General features: G+C 42.3%; 1 protein-coding gene across 1 annotated transcript in view; it reads right to left on the reverse strand.

Annotated features, from left to right (window-relative positions):
- tmem30b (transmembrane protein 30B) overlaps positions 1–4383 on the reverse strand; it is a 33599-nt gene extending 29216 nt beyond the window's left edge. Inside the window, exons 1-2 of the mRNA XM_043717384.1 lie at positions 4276–4383; positions 3960–4169 (exon numbers count right to left, since the gene is read on the reverse strand). Of these exons, the coding sequence (XP_043573319.1) occupies positions 3960–4154 (195 nt within the window). The 5' untranslated portion in view covers positions 4155–4169; positions 4276–4383. The remainder of the gene's footprint in view (positions 1–3959; positions 4170–4275) is intronic.
- Between the last annotated feature and the right edge of the window lie 11375 nt (positions 4384–15758).

The raw sequence follows: 15758 nt of genomic DNA on the forward strand, positions 1-15758 counted from the left end.
AGGTGCATAGAGCTTGTAAGAAGGCCTATGATGTATTAGCGTTCATTAGCCGAGGGATTGAATTCAAGAGTCGTGAAGTGATGTTGCAGCTGTACAGGACCTTGGTTAGACCACATTTGGAGTACTGCGTGCAGTTCTGGTCGCCTCACTTTAGGAAAGATATGGAAGCTTTGGAGAGGGTGCAGAGGAGATTAGAGTGTTACAAGGGGACATAAATTTAAGGTGAAGGGTGGAAGGTATAGGGGGGATGTCAGGGGTAGGTTCTTTACCCAGAGAGTGGTGGGGGCATGGAATGCGCTGCCTGTGGGAGTGGCAGAGTCAGAATCATTGGCGACCTTTAAGCGGCAATTGGATAGGTACATGGATGGGTGCGTAAGCTAGGATAAATGTTCGGCACAACATCCTGGGCCAAAGGGCCTGTTCTGTGCTGTATTGTTTTATGTTCTATGTTCTATATCATGTTGAGTTTGTACAGGATATTGGTGAGACTTCTTCTAGAGTGCTGGGTGTAGTTTTGTTCGCCTTGCTATAGGAAGGATTTTATTAAACTGAAGAGGGTTCAGAAAAGATTTACCAGGATGTTGCTAAGAATAGAGGGTTTGAGGTATAAAAGTAGACTGATAAGACTGGGACATTTTTCACTAGAGCATAGGAAGTTGAGGCGTGACCTTCTAGAGGTTTATAAGATCATGAAGGGCATAGATAAGTTGCATACCAAGGGCCTTTTCCCTAAGATTGGGGAGTTCAAAAGTAGGGGCATATTTTCAAAGTGAGAGAAGAAAGATTTAAAAAGGACATAAGGGGCAACTCTTTTGTTTTACACAGAGAGTAATTCATGTGTGGAATGAACTGCCAGAGAAAGTGATGGGATACAATTACAGTCACAAACTTTAAGAAACATTTGGATAAGTTAATGAATAGGAACTGTTTGGAGGGATATGGGCCAAGCTCAGGCTGTGGGACTAGTTTCGTTTGGGAACATGATTGGCATGGACTGGTTGGACCAAAGGGCCTGTTTCCATGCTGTATGACTCTATGAAGATATTAGACAAGTGATGAAAACTTTGTCAAAGAGGTATATATTTAAGGAGTCTGTTAAAAGGTAGAAAAAGAGATGGAGGGAAATGGAGAGGATCAAGTAAAGAATTCTGAAGCTTTGAACCCAGAAGCTGAAAATACAGACACCAATAGTGAGGTGAAGGACAATGTACAAGACACTGGAATTGAAGGAACATTGTTCCAGGAGGGTGGTGGACTGGAGTTGGGAATAAAGAAGCTGTGCATGAACCTGAACCCAAGGATGATCTTTTAAAAAAAGAATCTAAGGACATGGTAAGCCAGGAGCCAATGTGGTCAGTAAGAACAGCAGAATAGGAGAACAGGACATCGTGAAAATCTGAGTAGTAGAGCTTTTAGCATAGTAGCCAATAATTTTTGACAGCTACAATGCATTCCATTAATCAAGTGCCCGAGTTCAATATTTCCTTCATTCACATTTTCCAAAAGACACTGGATAACAATCTGTAGTGGGAAGAGTAACTGATTTCTTTGTCAGAGTTGAGTGTGTGTTGCTGGAAAAGCACAGCAGGTCATGCAGCATCCGAGGAAACTTCCTGATGAAGGGCTCCAGCCCGAAATGTTGATTTTCCTGCTTCTCAGATGCTGCCTGACCTGCTGTGCTTTTCCAGCAACATACTCTCAACTCTGATCTCCAGCATCTGCAGACCTCACTCCCTCCTGATTTCTTTGTCACCCTCTACACCCAGTATAGAGAGATATGAGACACCTACAATGCACCAGCTGCTGCCTTGGCTAAGACTTATCGACTTAATACAGACCAATGGTCAAATTGGAGAGGCATTTCTGCTCTGAGAGATTTACAGCAGCTTGACACAGAACTTACCCAAAATGCCACAGGGAAAATCAGCTGAAGTTTTGTTTTGTAACAGATGAGAGTCAAGTGAATCTTAAAATATCAAGTGAAGACAAACAAGTGAGGAGATACAAAATCTGTACAGACGGTCAGGACACACTGACTCACCAGCACTCCTTAAAAAAAAGAATGACAATTTCTGTTGACACTACACAAACCTGTCATGTTATAAAGCCCCCAGTCTAGAATGGAGCCAAATCAGTATATCATGCACGTTTTAGAATAAAAGTTTGTTTTTACTGCACAAATAGCACATGAATAATTAAACCTATGGTCTAGTTATAATTGAATATACATCAATGTACTTGTACTAGCTGCTCCCCAGTAAGCAATGTCACAGAAAGTTACGATTATTGCAACAAATTGTTCCATCCCTCCCATTGCTTATTCTCAGGGAGCACCTAAACAATCTAAACTACTCTTGAGGTCAAGTATTGACCAATTCTTTGCATTGTTGGAAATTGTCTCCAAACTGTTGAGGATGTATACTTGCGATACTTTTGAACACTGTTTGCAATAACTGCCATCTCATATAACGTGCTACATTTAGCCCCACAATACTGTTCTGTATTTGTGAAACCTTATTTACTGTCCTGTTTTGACACCATCACATTCTTAAATTGTTATGATCGCTCTACCTTACTTAGTTTGTACAGTTTTGGATTACTTGTTAGGGGAGAAAGTGAGGACTGCAGATGCTGGAGATCAGAGCTGAAAATGTGTTGCTGGAAAAGCACAGCAGGTCAGGCAGCATCCAAGGAGCAGGAGAATCGATGTTTCGGGGTTCTGAAGAAGGGTTCATGCCCGAAATGTCGATTCTCCTGCTCCTTGGATGCTGCCTGGCCTGCTGTGCTTTTCCAGCAACACATTTTCAGCCCTGGATTACTTGTTACTTTGGTTAGACCCTCGGCATGCGACTCTCATGCCTATCATGTTGATCCAGTGATTTGGTTTGTTTCCAACATCATATTTTTAAATTTTTTGTGATTATCTCTCAGCCTCAATTAATAAGATTATAGGTCATCCTTCACTTGCTATTCTGTTTTTGACACTTTACTCACACTGTCTGACACTTTTGATCACCTGCAGAGACTTATTATACTGCCCATCAACACCTCACTCACACCATTTGAATGATCTATCTCTGTCTGTCTATTAATTCTGTGCCTGTGGGCTTTTCTTCACTTCACCTGACAATGGAGCAGTGCTCTGAAAGCTTGTGATTTCAAATAAACCTGTTGGACTATAACCTGGTGTTGTGTAACTTCTGACCTTGTCCACCCCTGTCTAACACAAGCACCTCCATATCCCATCCCATATAAAGATAGTCATCTGGAGTGCAAAGGTGCTCAAAATCTTTTAGGTAATGGGAATTTATTTGCAAAACTCACTCATCATCTGCTGGGAACAGCAAAATGATTTGTGGGTATCAGGGATTAAGAATTTAAAGGCAGCTTCATGGAAATATGCACCTCAATAAAACAATTTGTACTCTTGATTGCTTTTATTCATTCAAGGGATGTGGGTGTCACTGGCTAGGGCAACATTTATTGCCCATCTCTAGTTGCCCTTGAGAAGGTGATAGTGAGCTTGTTTTTGTTTGAAACATGAAAGTAATTCTTTCAGTTAGGTACTCAAGTTTCTCTTTAGAACATAATTGGTCTGTACAGAGACTGTAACCAAATCCAAAAGGCAACGTTAAGTCTATATTAAATGTGTAGAAATGACGAGTTATTGGAAAAGCCTGTCCAGAATTGGGGTCCATCCTGGAGAATGGATTTGCAGACTCCCTACCCTGTCATCTCACAATGAATAAGCTTGGGGACTAAGGAAGCAAACAGAGTTCAGTGTGGGGTCACATGCTCAGTACATTTACACCGGTTGATGTAGCAACTACTTAGAAGTTGGACAATAAGTTGGAGAGGATACATCAGGCCGTCTACACATTCCCAAAGGGGCTTTGAAGAAGGAAGGTACAGGATTGTAGGAGGAAGAGCTGGGCGTTTTAACCACCAATTTCGCTCACCTCAATCTCGATGACATTGTTGGAGGTGAAGTAGAGCCCGAGGCCGATTGCAATGAATACCAAGCCCAGCAGGAAGAATGTGGGGAGGACATAGCCAGCCGATAGGAAGGGCTGCCAGGCCGGCAGTCTTTGCTGCGTGAAGGCGGTGTTGTCAGGTTTGTTCTTCAACACAGCCTCGTCTCTCTGGCGGGACATCTCCAAAACTGTTTTCTAGGAACAAAAATAAAGCAAAAGTTAAACTTGAACATTGCCCTATTTGATTCTTTTTGTTTTGAAAATAAAATCCACTGGATAAGGGAACTTCCTGGTAACCCACCGAGCTGACAGACAGGAAACACACTCTCCTTCCGATTGTTCTTTGATCCCGTGTCTTCACCTATATCAGGCAGGGACAGAGCACTCCACCCAATTCCCTGGGCTGTCACTTATCCAACCTGTTCTACAGCCCGGCTCGAAGATAATCATTGGCAGAGATTTGCTTTCACATTCACGATTATCATTTGTTGTTTTTAAAAGCGGCAAATTAATCTTTAAAATGCCAGGATACTACCGCTGTTTGTAACTAATCTGCCTGCAATAAACGGCAATTAATTTTAGGTGTTGGGATTTTCTTACATCAACTATAAACCAGTTAATTTCAAATCAGTTTTCCGCCCTATGACCAGGGAAAGCTTTAAAGCTTTTTATGTGAAATATCCACTGTTTTACCGAATATGTCGAAAGCCAACATATCAAAAACCGAAAGAACTGCGGATATTGGAAATCTGAAACAAACAGAAGTGCTGAGGAAGGGCTACTGGACCCGAAATGTTCACTCTGATTTCTCCCCACAGACCTGCTGAAATTTACCAACAATTTCTGGTTTTGTTTTTAGTATTAATGATATATTTTGTCCTTTGAACATTCAATGAAGCCAAACCAAAATATGTCATGAAAATGGGAAATCCCAATCCTGGTGAACAGGATGAGCACTTCACCGATTAACAATGGTTGTGTTTATCAGTCTGACATCAGGGATAAAATATTTCTTCTGAGGCTGTTCTTGCTTTTTTTTTGAGGGCTACTTTTGCTTTTCAGGGTTTACTTTTCTCCCATTCTCGTTAACTCCTTCATTAGGTGATGCAGTCACCCAGCAACAACATTTGTTGTGTTGACATGGACTCACATAGAAGCAGAATTAGAAGAATTTGTTAGTTATTAATAACTCTCCATTTAACCTAAAACACAACACTCAAGAAAAACATTAATCTCATGAATGCTACAGCTTTTTTAAATTAATTGTCATAGAGTCATAGAGATGAACAGCAAGGAAACAGACCCTTTGGTCCAACCCGTCCATGCCGACCAGATATCCCAACCCAATCTAGTCCCACCTGCCAGCACCCGGCCCATATCCCACCAAACCCCTCCTATTCATATACCCATCCATATGCCTTTTTAAATGTAGCAATTTTACCAGCCTCCACCATTTCTTCTGGCAGCTCATTCCACACACTAACCATCTTTTGCGTGAAAACATTGCCCCTTAGGTCTCTTCCATATCTTTCCCCTCTTACCCTAAACCTATGTCCTCTAGTTCTGGACTCCCCTACCCCAGGGAAAAGACTTTGCCTATTTATCTTATCCATGCCCCTCATGATTTTATAAACCTCTATAAGGTCACCCCTCAGCCTCTGATGCTCCAGGGAAAACAGCCCCAGCCTGTTCAGTTCTCCCAATAGCTCAACTCCTCCAACCCTGGCAACATCCTTGTAAATCTTTTATGAACCCTTTCAAATTTCATAACATCCTTCCGACGGGAAGGAGACCAGAATTGCACGCAATATTCCAACAGTGGCCTAACCAGTGTCCTGCACAAATGCAACATGACCTCCCAACTCCTGTACCCAATGCTCTGACCAATAAAAGAAAGCATACCAAATGCCTTCTTCACTAGCCTATCTACCTGTGACTCCACCTTCAAGGAGCTATGAACCTGCACTCCAAGGTCTCTTTGTTCAGCAACACTCTCTAGGACCTTACCATTAAGTGTATAAGTCCTGCTAAGATTTGCTTTCACAAAATGCAGCACCTCGCATTTATCTGAATTAAACTCCATCTGCCACTTCTCAGCCCATTGGGACATCTGATCAAGGTCCCGTTGTAATCTGAGGTAGCCTTCTTCGCTGTCCACTACACCTCCAATTTAGTTGTCATCTGCAAATTTACTAACTATACCTCTTATGCTTACATCGAAATCATTGATATAAATGACGAAAAGTAGTGGACCCAGCACTGATCCTTGTGGCACTCCACTGGTCACAGGCCTCCAGTCTGAAAAACAACCCTCCACCACCACCCTTTGCCTTCTACTTTGAGCCAATTCTGTATCCAAATGGCTAGTTCTCCCTGTATTCCGTGAGATCTAACCTTGCTAACCAATGTCCCATGGGAAACCTTGTTGAACGCCTTACTGAAGTCCATGTAGATCACATCTACCGCTCTGCCCTCATCAATCCTCTTTGTTAAAAAAACTCAGTCAAGTTTGCAAGACATGATTTTCCATGCACAAAGCCATTTGACTATCCCTAATCAGTCCTTGCCTTTCCAAATACATACATCCTGTCTCTCAGGATTCCCTCCAGCAACTTGCCCACTACCGACGTCAGGCTCACTAGTCTATAGTTCCCTGGCTTGTCCTTACCACCTTTCTTAAACAGTGGCACCATATTAGCCAACCTCCAGTCTTCTGGCACTTCACCTGTGACTATCAATAATACAAATACCTTAGAACTGAGGGCCCCGCAATCACTTCCCTAGCCTCCCATAGAGTTCTAGGGTACACCTGATCAGGTCCTGGGAATTTGTGCAAGATTACAGACATATGTTAGCAACAATCTTTTTCCAAGATAACACGAACACATGACTGCACACAAGAAACAATCACTCTCAACAGATTTCCTGCAGATTGGTGAGGTCACAGCTAATGCATTTTCACCACATATAAAACAAATCTTAAAAAATTACTGCATTTTTAACTGTATCTCAAATTTCAATTGTAGAGTTAAATTTAATAGTTGGCCCAGTGTTCACGATAATAACATCCAATACATTTCCCACTGTATAATAACTTGTTTTTTTTGCAACCTTAAACTAGAAACAACACATTTATTGGCAAGGAATTAATTATCTCACTGATTTCAAAATTTCCCAACTCCCACGAAGCTAATGTTTCTCCATTTGGTTTTAAAACTGTTTTCTCCCCAAATGCTCTTGTGGTCTCTTTATGTTTCCCCCTCCTTTATTCCTCCATCTCCTTCTCTGTTCCTCTCTACTGCAGACTGCTTCTTACCTCTTTCCCTTTGAAACCTCCTTCTCTTCCCTACTGGAAAATAATCCTCCTGCTTCCACCCTCTCAGCAGATGGCAATCCCAGCTCCATTTACTTATCAGCAGCAAGGTTGAACGAGAACGTGCCTGTGAGCTCCTCACTAACCTTATCCATTCTACCGCAACGGGAGTGGGGTGGGGTGACTTTTCTCTGATTAGTTTCACAGTGATGGTTTTATCTTAGATGTTTTGGGGGCTTTCAGAGTAAATTTGGGGCTGCCACATGTAATTTGAATGCAGATATATATAAACGTTTTGATTAAGTTATAATATTTCCATTATGGATGAAACTAGAACTAGGAACCCTAAATATAATTATGTTAGGGGATTCATAAGAAAAACCTTTACCGAGAGAGTGGCTGGTATGAAGATCTCACCACCAGAATGAGTAGTCAAGACAAATATCATAAATGCATTTAAGGGGATGCTGGAAAAGCACATGAGTGTTGAAAATATTAACAATTTAAATGTATACATAATCTTAAACATGATAAAGTATCCCAAAGTATTTCACAGGTGCAATATTTGGCATTGAGACACATTTGGCAATATGAGGACAAATGGTCAAAAACCTGATCAAAGGTTTTAAAGAGAATCTTAAAGGAAGAGAAGGTTTTGCTCAATCTGACTCCAAGCATGAAATATAAACGTACACTGTAAATGGTTAAGTTGTTATGTTTCCGCTTGTAGATGAAATTAGAACTGAGGGCCATAAATGGATAGTCTCCAATCAATCCAATAGCAAATTTATAAGCAATTTCTTTACCCAGAATGATTGGACTGTGGACTTCACCCCATAGCGATAGCTAACACAGATGGATTTAAAGGGAAGCTGAAAACCATAAAACATAAACCATAGAAGAAGCTCATTTGGCTCATGCCATCTAAAAAAAGAGCTCTGCAACCTTTGCCTCTCTTGGTCTGGGTCCTGTAGGTCACCTCAAATGCAAAATTTCCAAGTGCTTCATAAATGTTTCTGTCTTGACCACATACTTGCAGACAGTGTTTGAGATACCTGACACCTACTGAGCAAAAAAAAACTCAATTTCCAATATTCTTTTCACCAACTACTTTGAAGTTATGCTCCTTAGTTATTGACCTCTCTGCTAATGGAAGTAGGTCCTTCTGCACTCTTTTGGTTTTTCTCACAGTACGTGAGATGGACACAATGCTGTTTGATCATCCACAGTAACCATCATTTTTTGAATTTGGTGTCTTGTCCAGGTTGGGGCTGGCACAGATTCACATGGGTTTGTGTGCAATAAAGACATGGTTTCTGGAAATAGGTCTTACATGAGTTCATTTGCAACCACTGCATAATCAATCAGATTACGTGAATCAATAAGCGTTTTTGCTGATGTGATAGGTGATGAAACAGGGTGCATGGGAGGAAGTTGCTTTAGTACTAAACTAAAAAATATGTTGCTGGAAAAGCGTAGCAGGTCAGGCAGCATCCAAGGAGCAGGAGAATCGACGTTTCTTCAGGAAAGGGCTTATACCCGAAACGTCGATTCTCCTGCTCCTTGGATGCTGCCTGACCTGCTGCGCTTTTCCAGCAACACATTTTTCAGCTCTGATCTCCAGCATCTGCAGTCCCCACTTTCTCTTAGTACTGAACTAGGCTAAATTAGAACTTGTGGATGTACAAATGAATCTAAGTGTTTTTGTAAACCAGTCAGTGAAAGTAGGCAGGCAAGTGTAGCAAGCAATTAGGAAGGCAAATGGAATATTGGCCTTTTATTACAAGAGGATTTGAGTTCAGAACTAGGGATATCGTACTGCAGTTATATGGAGAGTTTTTGAGCTCTCACCTAGAGCAGTTTGGTCTCCCTCCCTAAGAAAGGATATGCTCGCCATAGCAGGAATGCAGCAGAGGCTCACTTGGCTGATACCAGGGATTGAAACGTGTGGTGCTGGAAAAGCACAGCAGGTCAGGCAGCATCTGAGGAGCAGGAGAATCAACTTTTCGGGCATAAGCTATTCATCAGGAATGTAGAGAGGGGAAAGGAGGCTGAGAGATAAATAGGAAGGGGGGTGGGACTGGGTGGATGGTAGCTGGGAAGGTAATAGATGCAGGTGGGGGGTAATGGTGATAGGTCGGATCGGAGGGTGGAGCGGCTGGGTGGGTAGGTGGGGTGGTGGGTTTGTTTGGTGCGTGTGTCCCAGAGATGTTCTCTGAAATGTTCCATGAGTTGGTGTCCTGTGTCCCCAATGTAAAGGAGACCACATTGACCCCACTGCCCCTTGGCCAACCACTTCAACTCCCCCTCCCACTCCGTCAAGGACATGCAACCCCTGGGCCTCCTCCACTGTCAAATCCTAGTCACCTGATGCCTGGAGGAAGAATGCCTCATCTTATGCCTTGGAACCATCCAACAATATGGCATCAACGTCAATTTCACTAGTTTCCTCATCTCCTCTCCCCCCACTTCATCCCAGATCTAACTCTCCAACTCGGCACCATCCTCTTGAACTGTCCTACCTGTCCATCTTCATTCCCACCTATCTGCACCACCCTCCACTCTGATCTATCACCTTCCCAGCTACCTTCCCCCCACATTCCTGATGAAGGGCTTATGGTTGAATTGTTGACTCTCCTGCTCTAAGGATGCTGCCTGACTTGCTGTGCTTTTCCAGCACCACACTTTTTGACTCTGATCTCCAGCATCTACAGTCCCCACTTTCTCCTGATACCAAGGATGGCAGGACTGTCTTATGAGAAGAGATTGGTTTGACTGGGCATGAATCCACAAGAATTTAGAAAGGTGAACAGGATCTGATTGAAACATATAAAATTCTAACAGGGCTAAATAGATTAGATGCAGGAAGGATGTTTTCCCTGATTGAGGATTCTAGAACCAGGGGACAGTATCAGTTTAAAAATATGCCCCTTAGTTTTGAACTCACCCACCCGAGGGAAAAGGCACTTGCTAGTCAACTTATCTATGTCCCTAATCTCCAGCATCTGCAGTCCCCACTTTCTCCTTATCTATGTCCCTCATGATTTTATAAGTCTCTATAAGATCAACCTTCATCCTTCTATGCTCCAGTGAAAAATGTCCCAGCCCTATTTTTATATCTCAAACATTCAATTACTGGCACATCCTGGTAATTTTTTTCTGAACCCCCTCCAATTTAATATATTTCCTATAGCAGGGCGACCAGAACATAGTATACCAGAAGAGGCCTTACCAATGTACTGTACAACATCAGCATGGCTTCTCAACTCCGATACTCAAAGGTCTGAGCAATGAAGGCAAGTGTACTAACATCTTCTTAACCACCCTGTCTACCTGTGACACAAATTTCAAAGAACTACGTATCTGAACCCCTCAGTCTGTCTATAACACTACTACTTAATTGTGTAAGTCCTACCCTGTTTGTTTTACCAAAAGGCAATACCTCACATGTATCCAAATTAAGATCCATCTGCAACTCTTAAGCCTATTGACCCAATTGATCAAGATCTTTTTGTGATCTTAGGTAAAATTCTTCACAATCAACTGTACCTGCAATTGTGGTGTCATCTGCGAATTACTAATTAGTCTACCATGTGGAACCTTGTCAAAAGCTTTATTAAATGAGGCAGCACGGTGGCTCAGTGGTTAGCACTGCTGCCTCACAGCGCCAGGGACCTGGGTTCAATTCCTGCCTCGGGCAACTGTCTGTGTGGAGTTTGCAGATTCTCTCTGTGTCTGCGTGGGTTTCCTCGAGGTGCTCTGGTTTCCTCCCACAGTCCAAAGATGTGCAGGTCAGGTGAACTGGCCATGCTAAATTGCCCGTAGTGTTAGGTGCTTTAGTCAAGGGGGAATGGGTCTGGACGGGTTGCTCTTTGGAGGGTCGGTGTGGACTTGTTGGGCTGAAGGGCCTGTTTCTACACTGAAGGGAATCTAATCTAAACTCCATGTGTACATTGTCTACCACTCTACCATCAATCTTTTTGGTTACTTCCTGAAAAAGTTTGTGAGTCATGATTTCCCTCGCACAAAACCATGTTGATTATCTCTAATCAGTCCTTGCCTCTTCAAATGCACATAAATCCTATCTTTCAGAATCACCTCCAACAACATACCCACCACTGATATCAGGTTCACAGGTCTATACTTCCCAGCTTCTCCTTACCACCTTTCTTAAATAAGGGCACAACATTAGCCACCCTCCAGCTCTCTGGCATCTTACTCATGGTTAGGGATGAGACAAATATTTCTGTGAGGGGCCCCACAATTTCTTCTGTAACTTCCCACAACGTCCTGGGATGCACTTGATCAGGACCCAGAGATTTATCCATCTTTATATTTTCTCCTGAGATTGTGACCCATGTTCTGGACCTCCCAGTCATTGGAAACATTTTTATGATGTTTACTCTGTCTTGTTCTGTTAGAAGTTTCTAGGTTCCTATGAGAGTCCTCCCTCATTTTTCTGAATGGCAATGAAAATAAATCTAACCATCCCAGTCTCTGTTCATACATCAGTCCTGCCACCTCTGGAATCATGTCACAAACCTTTGTTGCACACCCTCCACAGCCGGATCATCCTTCTTTAGATAAGGAGACCAAGTGTCACCAAGTCCCTTTATGATTGCAGCAAAATATTCCTGCTCCTTTCCTCAAATCCTCTCAGTGTAAAGGTCAACATACCATTTGTCTTCTCTACCACCTGCTGCACCTGCATGCTTAGACCATGAGATATTGAAGCAGAATTTGGCCACCTAGCCCAATGAGTCTGTTCCACGATTCAACCATGGCTGATATATTTCTCAATCCCACACTCTGCATTCATCTAGTAACTCTTGATCACATTACTAATCAAGAGTCTATCTCTGTTTTAATGATATTCAATGATTTGGCTTCAACAGACTCCCAGGCAGTGAGTTTCAGAAATTTCCCACCTCTGGGAGAAGAAATTCCTCTTCATCAGTTCTAAAGGGTTGTCCTTTCAACTAAAAGCTGTGCCGTCAGATCATTGTCTTTCCTACTAGTGGACACATCTTTTCCACATTCACTCTATCCCAGCCTCTCAGTATTCTGTAAGTTTCAATGAGATTCCCTCTCATCCTCTAAACTCCATCAAGTACAGACCCAGAGTTCTCAACTGCCCCTTTTATGACAAGCCCTTCATTCCTGGTATAGTGATTAAATGAGGTCAGCTAGGTGGATCTCATAGAATTGTGAGTTCCCTGATTGGGGAATTTAATCTTGTCCAATCAGGGAGTCCTGGCTGATGGATATAAACAGGAGAGTCAGGGATTCTGTTGTCTATAGGAGCTGGCTCTGAACTAGCTGGGTCAGCGTCATGTACTATGAGTGTGTAAATAAAGGGTGACTTGTTAACAGGATACCAGCCTTTGTGGAGTTACTTCACCCGGGATCATTCCTGTGAACCTCGTCTGGACCATTCCAAGGTCGAAGGATTCCTTTGATGCAGGGTTCAAAACTACTCACAATATTTCAATATTTTCAATGACAGGAAACCCTAGTCTCGTTGCACCTCCCCATTCCTAAATTATCGCCATTCAGATAATAATCTGCCTTCCTGTTTTTGCTACAAAAATAGGTATCTTCACTTTTATTCACAGTATATGAGATACACAATTTAGGATTGAGATGAAGAAAAAAATATTTATTCCAAGGTTGACAAACCTATGGAATTTTCAGCTACAGAAGGCAGTGAGGCCAAGTTGCTGAATACATTCAAGAAAGACAAGTTTTTTTTATTTAAAGGGATTAAAGGGGCCTGGGGAATATGGTTTGAGATAGAGAATTAGCCATGATCATGTTGAATGGTGGAGCAAGTTTGAAGGACTGAATGGCCTACTCCTGCTCCCAATTTCTTTGGAGTTGGGCCAGATAGAGTCATAGAGTCATACAGCATGGAACCAGATCCTTTGGTCCAACCAGTCCATGCCAATCATAATCCCAAACTAAACTAATCCCACCTATCTGCTCTTTGCCCATATCCCTCCAACAAATTTGTTATAAATTTGTTATAATTGTGCTCACATCAACCACTGCCTCAGGAAGTTCATTCCACACATGAACCACCCTCTGTGTAAACAAATTGCCCCCCATGTCTTTTTAAAATCTTTCTCCCCTCACTTTAAAATGTGGCCCCTAGTCTTTAAATCCTTCATCCCAGGGAAAAGACAACTGCCATTAATTCTATCTTTAACTCTCACTACTTTAAAACGTCTACAAGGTCATCTCTCAATCTCTCCAATCTAATGACAAATTCCCAACCTATTCAGCCTTTCTTTATAACTCAAATCTTCCATACTAGCAACATCCTGGTAAATCGCTTCTGAACATCTCCAGCTTAATAATACCCTTCCTATAACTGAGCAATCAGAACTGAACAAGTATTGAGTGTTTGTGCTGGTGATTTCTTTTTTGTAAATTCAATTCACTACCACAGAAAGCAGTCAAGGTCAAAACATAGTACAATTTCAAGAAGGAATTGGATATAGCACTTAGGGCTAACGGGTTCAAATACTTATACACTTAATAGTAAGGTCCTGGGGAATGTTGCTGAACAAAGAGACCTTGGAGTGCAGTTTCATAGTTTCTTGAAAGTAGAGTTGCAGGTAGATGGGATAGTGAAGAAGGTATTTATTATGCTTTCCTTTATTGGTCAGAGCATTGAGTACAGGAGTTGGGGGGTCATATTACGGCTGCACAAGACATTGGTTGGTCACTTTTGGAATATTGTGTGCAATTCTGGTCTCCCTCCTATAGGAAGGATGCTGTGAAACTTGAAAGGGTTCAGAAAAGATTCACAAGGATGTGGGCATGGTTGGAGAGTTTGAGCTATAAGGACAGGTTGAATAGGCTAGGCTGTTTTCCCTTCAGCATCGGAGGCTCAGGGGTGACCTTACAGAGGTTTATAAAATAATGAAGGGTATGAATAGGATAAATAAACAAAGTCTTTTCCCTGGAGTGGGGGAGTCCAGAACTAGAGGTCATAGATTTAAGGTGAGAGGGGAAAGATTTAAAAGGGACACAAAGGGCAACTTTTTCATGCAGAGGGTGGTGCGTGTATGGAATTAGCCGTCAGAGGAAGTGGTAGAGGTTGGAACAATTACAACATTTAAAAGGCATCTGGATGGGTATATGAATAGGAAGGGTTTAGAGAGATATGGGCCAAATGCTGGCAAGTGGGACTAGATTAATTTAGGATATCTCATTGGCATGGATGAGTTGGACCAAAGGGTCTGTTTCCATGCTGCATATCTCAATGACTCTATGATATGGGGAAAAGTAGGAACAGGCTGTTGGATTGGATGATCCACCTATGATTATACTTAATGGTACATCAGCTTGAAGGACTGAATAGGTTGCTGCACTTGTCTATGGAGATGGCCCATATGCTGTGAATTCAATTCAATTTTCCAGGGAATTAAAGAAACAATTGAAATTGAATGCACATCAGAGAACCTGATCTGCAAGCAGTTGAGTGACCTTGGCTGGGCCTGCATTTATTGCCCGTCCCTAGTTGTCCTTGAGAAGGTGGTAGTGAGCTGCCTTCTTGAAATGCTGCAGTCCACGTGCTGTAATTTACTCACAATGCCCTCAGAATGTTGACCCAGTGACAGTGAAGGAGTGCTGATATATTTCCAAGTCAGGATGGTGAGTGGTTTGAAGGAGAGCTTGCAGATGATAGTGTTCTCATGCATCAGCAGCCCTTGTCCTTATAGATGAAAGTAGTCCTGGATGTGGAAGGTGCTAAGGATCTTTGTTGAATTTTTCCAGTGCATCTTGCAGATTGTACATAAAGTCCTTCCATTAAGTGTTGGTTCTGGAGGCAGGGAATGTTTATGACTGTGAAGCCAATCAATTAGTTTACTACTGGATGGTGTCAAACTCCATGAGTGTTATGCACTCATCCAGGCAAGTGGGGAGAATTCCATCAGACTCCTGACTTATGCCTTTGTATGGAGTTGAGGTCAGTTATGATTGTGTAAATTGGCAGAGCAGGCTAGAGAAACTGAATTGCCCACTCCTGTTCCTACTTCTTATGTTCTTGTACATGGAGGAAAGGCTATGGGAAGTCAGAATATGAGTTACATACTGCAGGATTCCTAGCCTCTGATTTGTTCTTGTGGCCACTGTATTTATATGGCAAGTCCAGTTGTGTCAATGGTAAACCCCGGGATATTGATGATTCAGTGATGGTAATGCCATTAAATGCCAAGGGGTGGTGTTAGATTGTCTCTTAGTGGAGATGGCCATTGCCTGGCATTTATTTGATACAGATGTTATTTTCCACTTGTCAGCCCAAACCTTGATATTATCCAGATTCTGGATCAGTGGTGCTGGAAGAGCACAGCAATTCAGGCAGCATCCGAAAAGCTTCGAAATCGACGTTTCGGGCAAAAGCCCTTCATCAGGAATAAAGGCAGAGAGCCTGAAGCGTGGAGAGATAAGCTAGAGGAGGG

Source organism: Chiloscyllium plagiosum, chromosome 27 (assembly GCF_004010195.1).
Source record: "Chiloscyllium plagiosum isolate BGI_BamShark_2017 chromosome 27, ASM401019v2, whole genome shotgun sequence".
NCBI lineage: Eukaryota > Metazoa > Chordata > Chondrichthyes > Orectolobiformes > Hemiscylliidae > Chiloscyllium > Chiloscyllium plagiosum.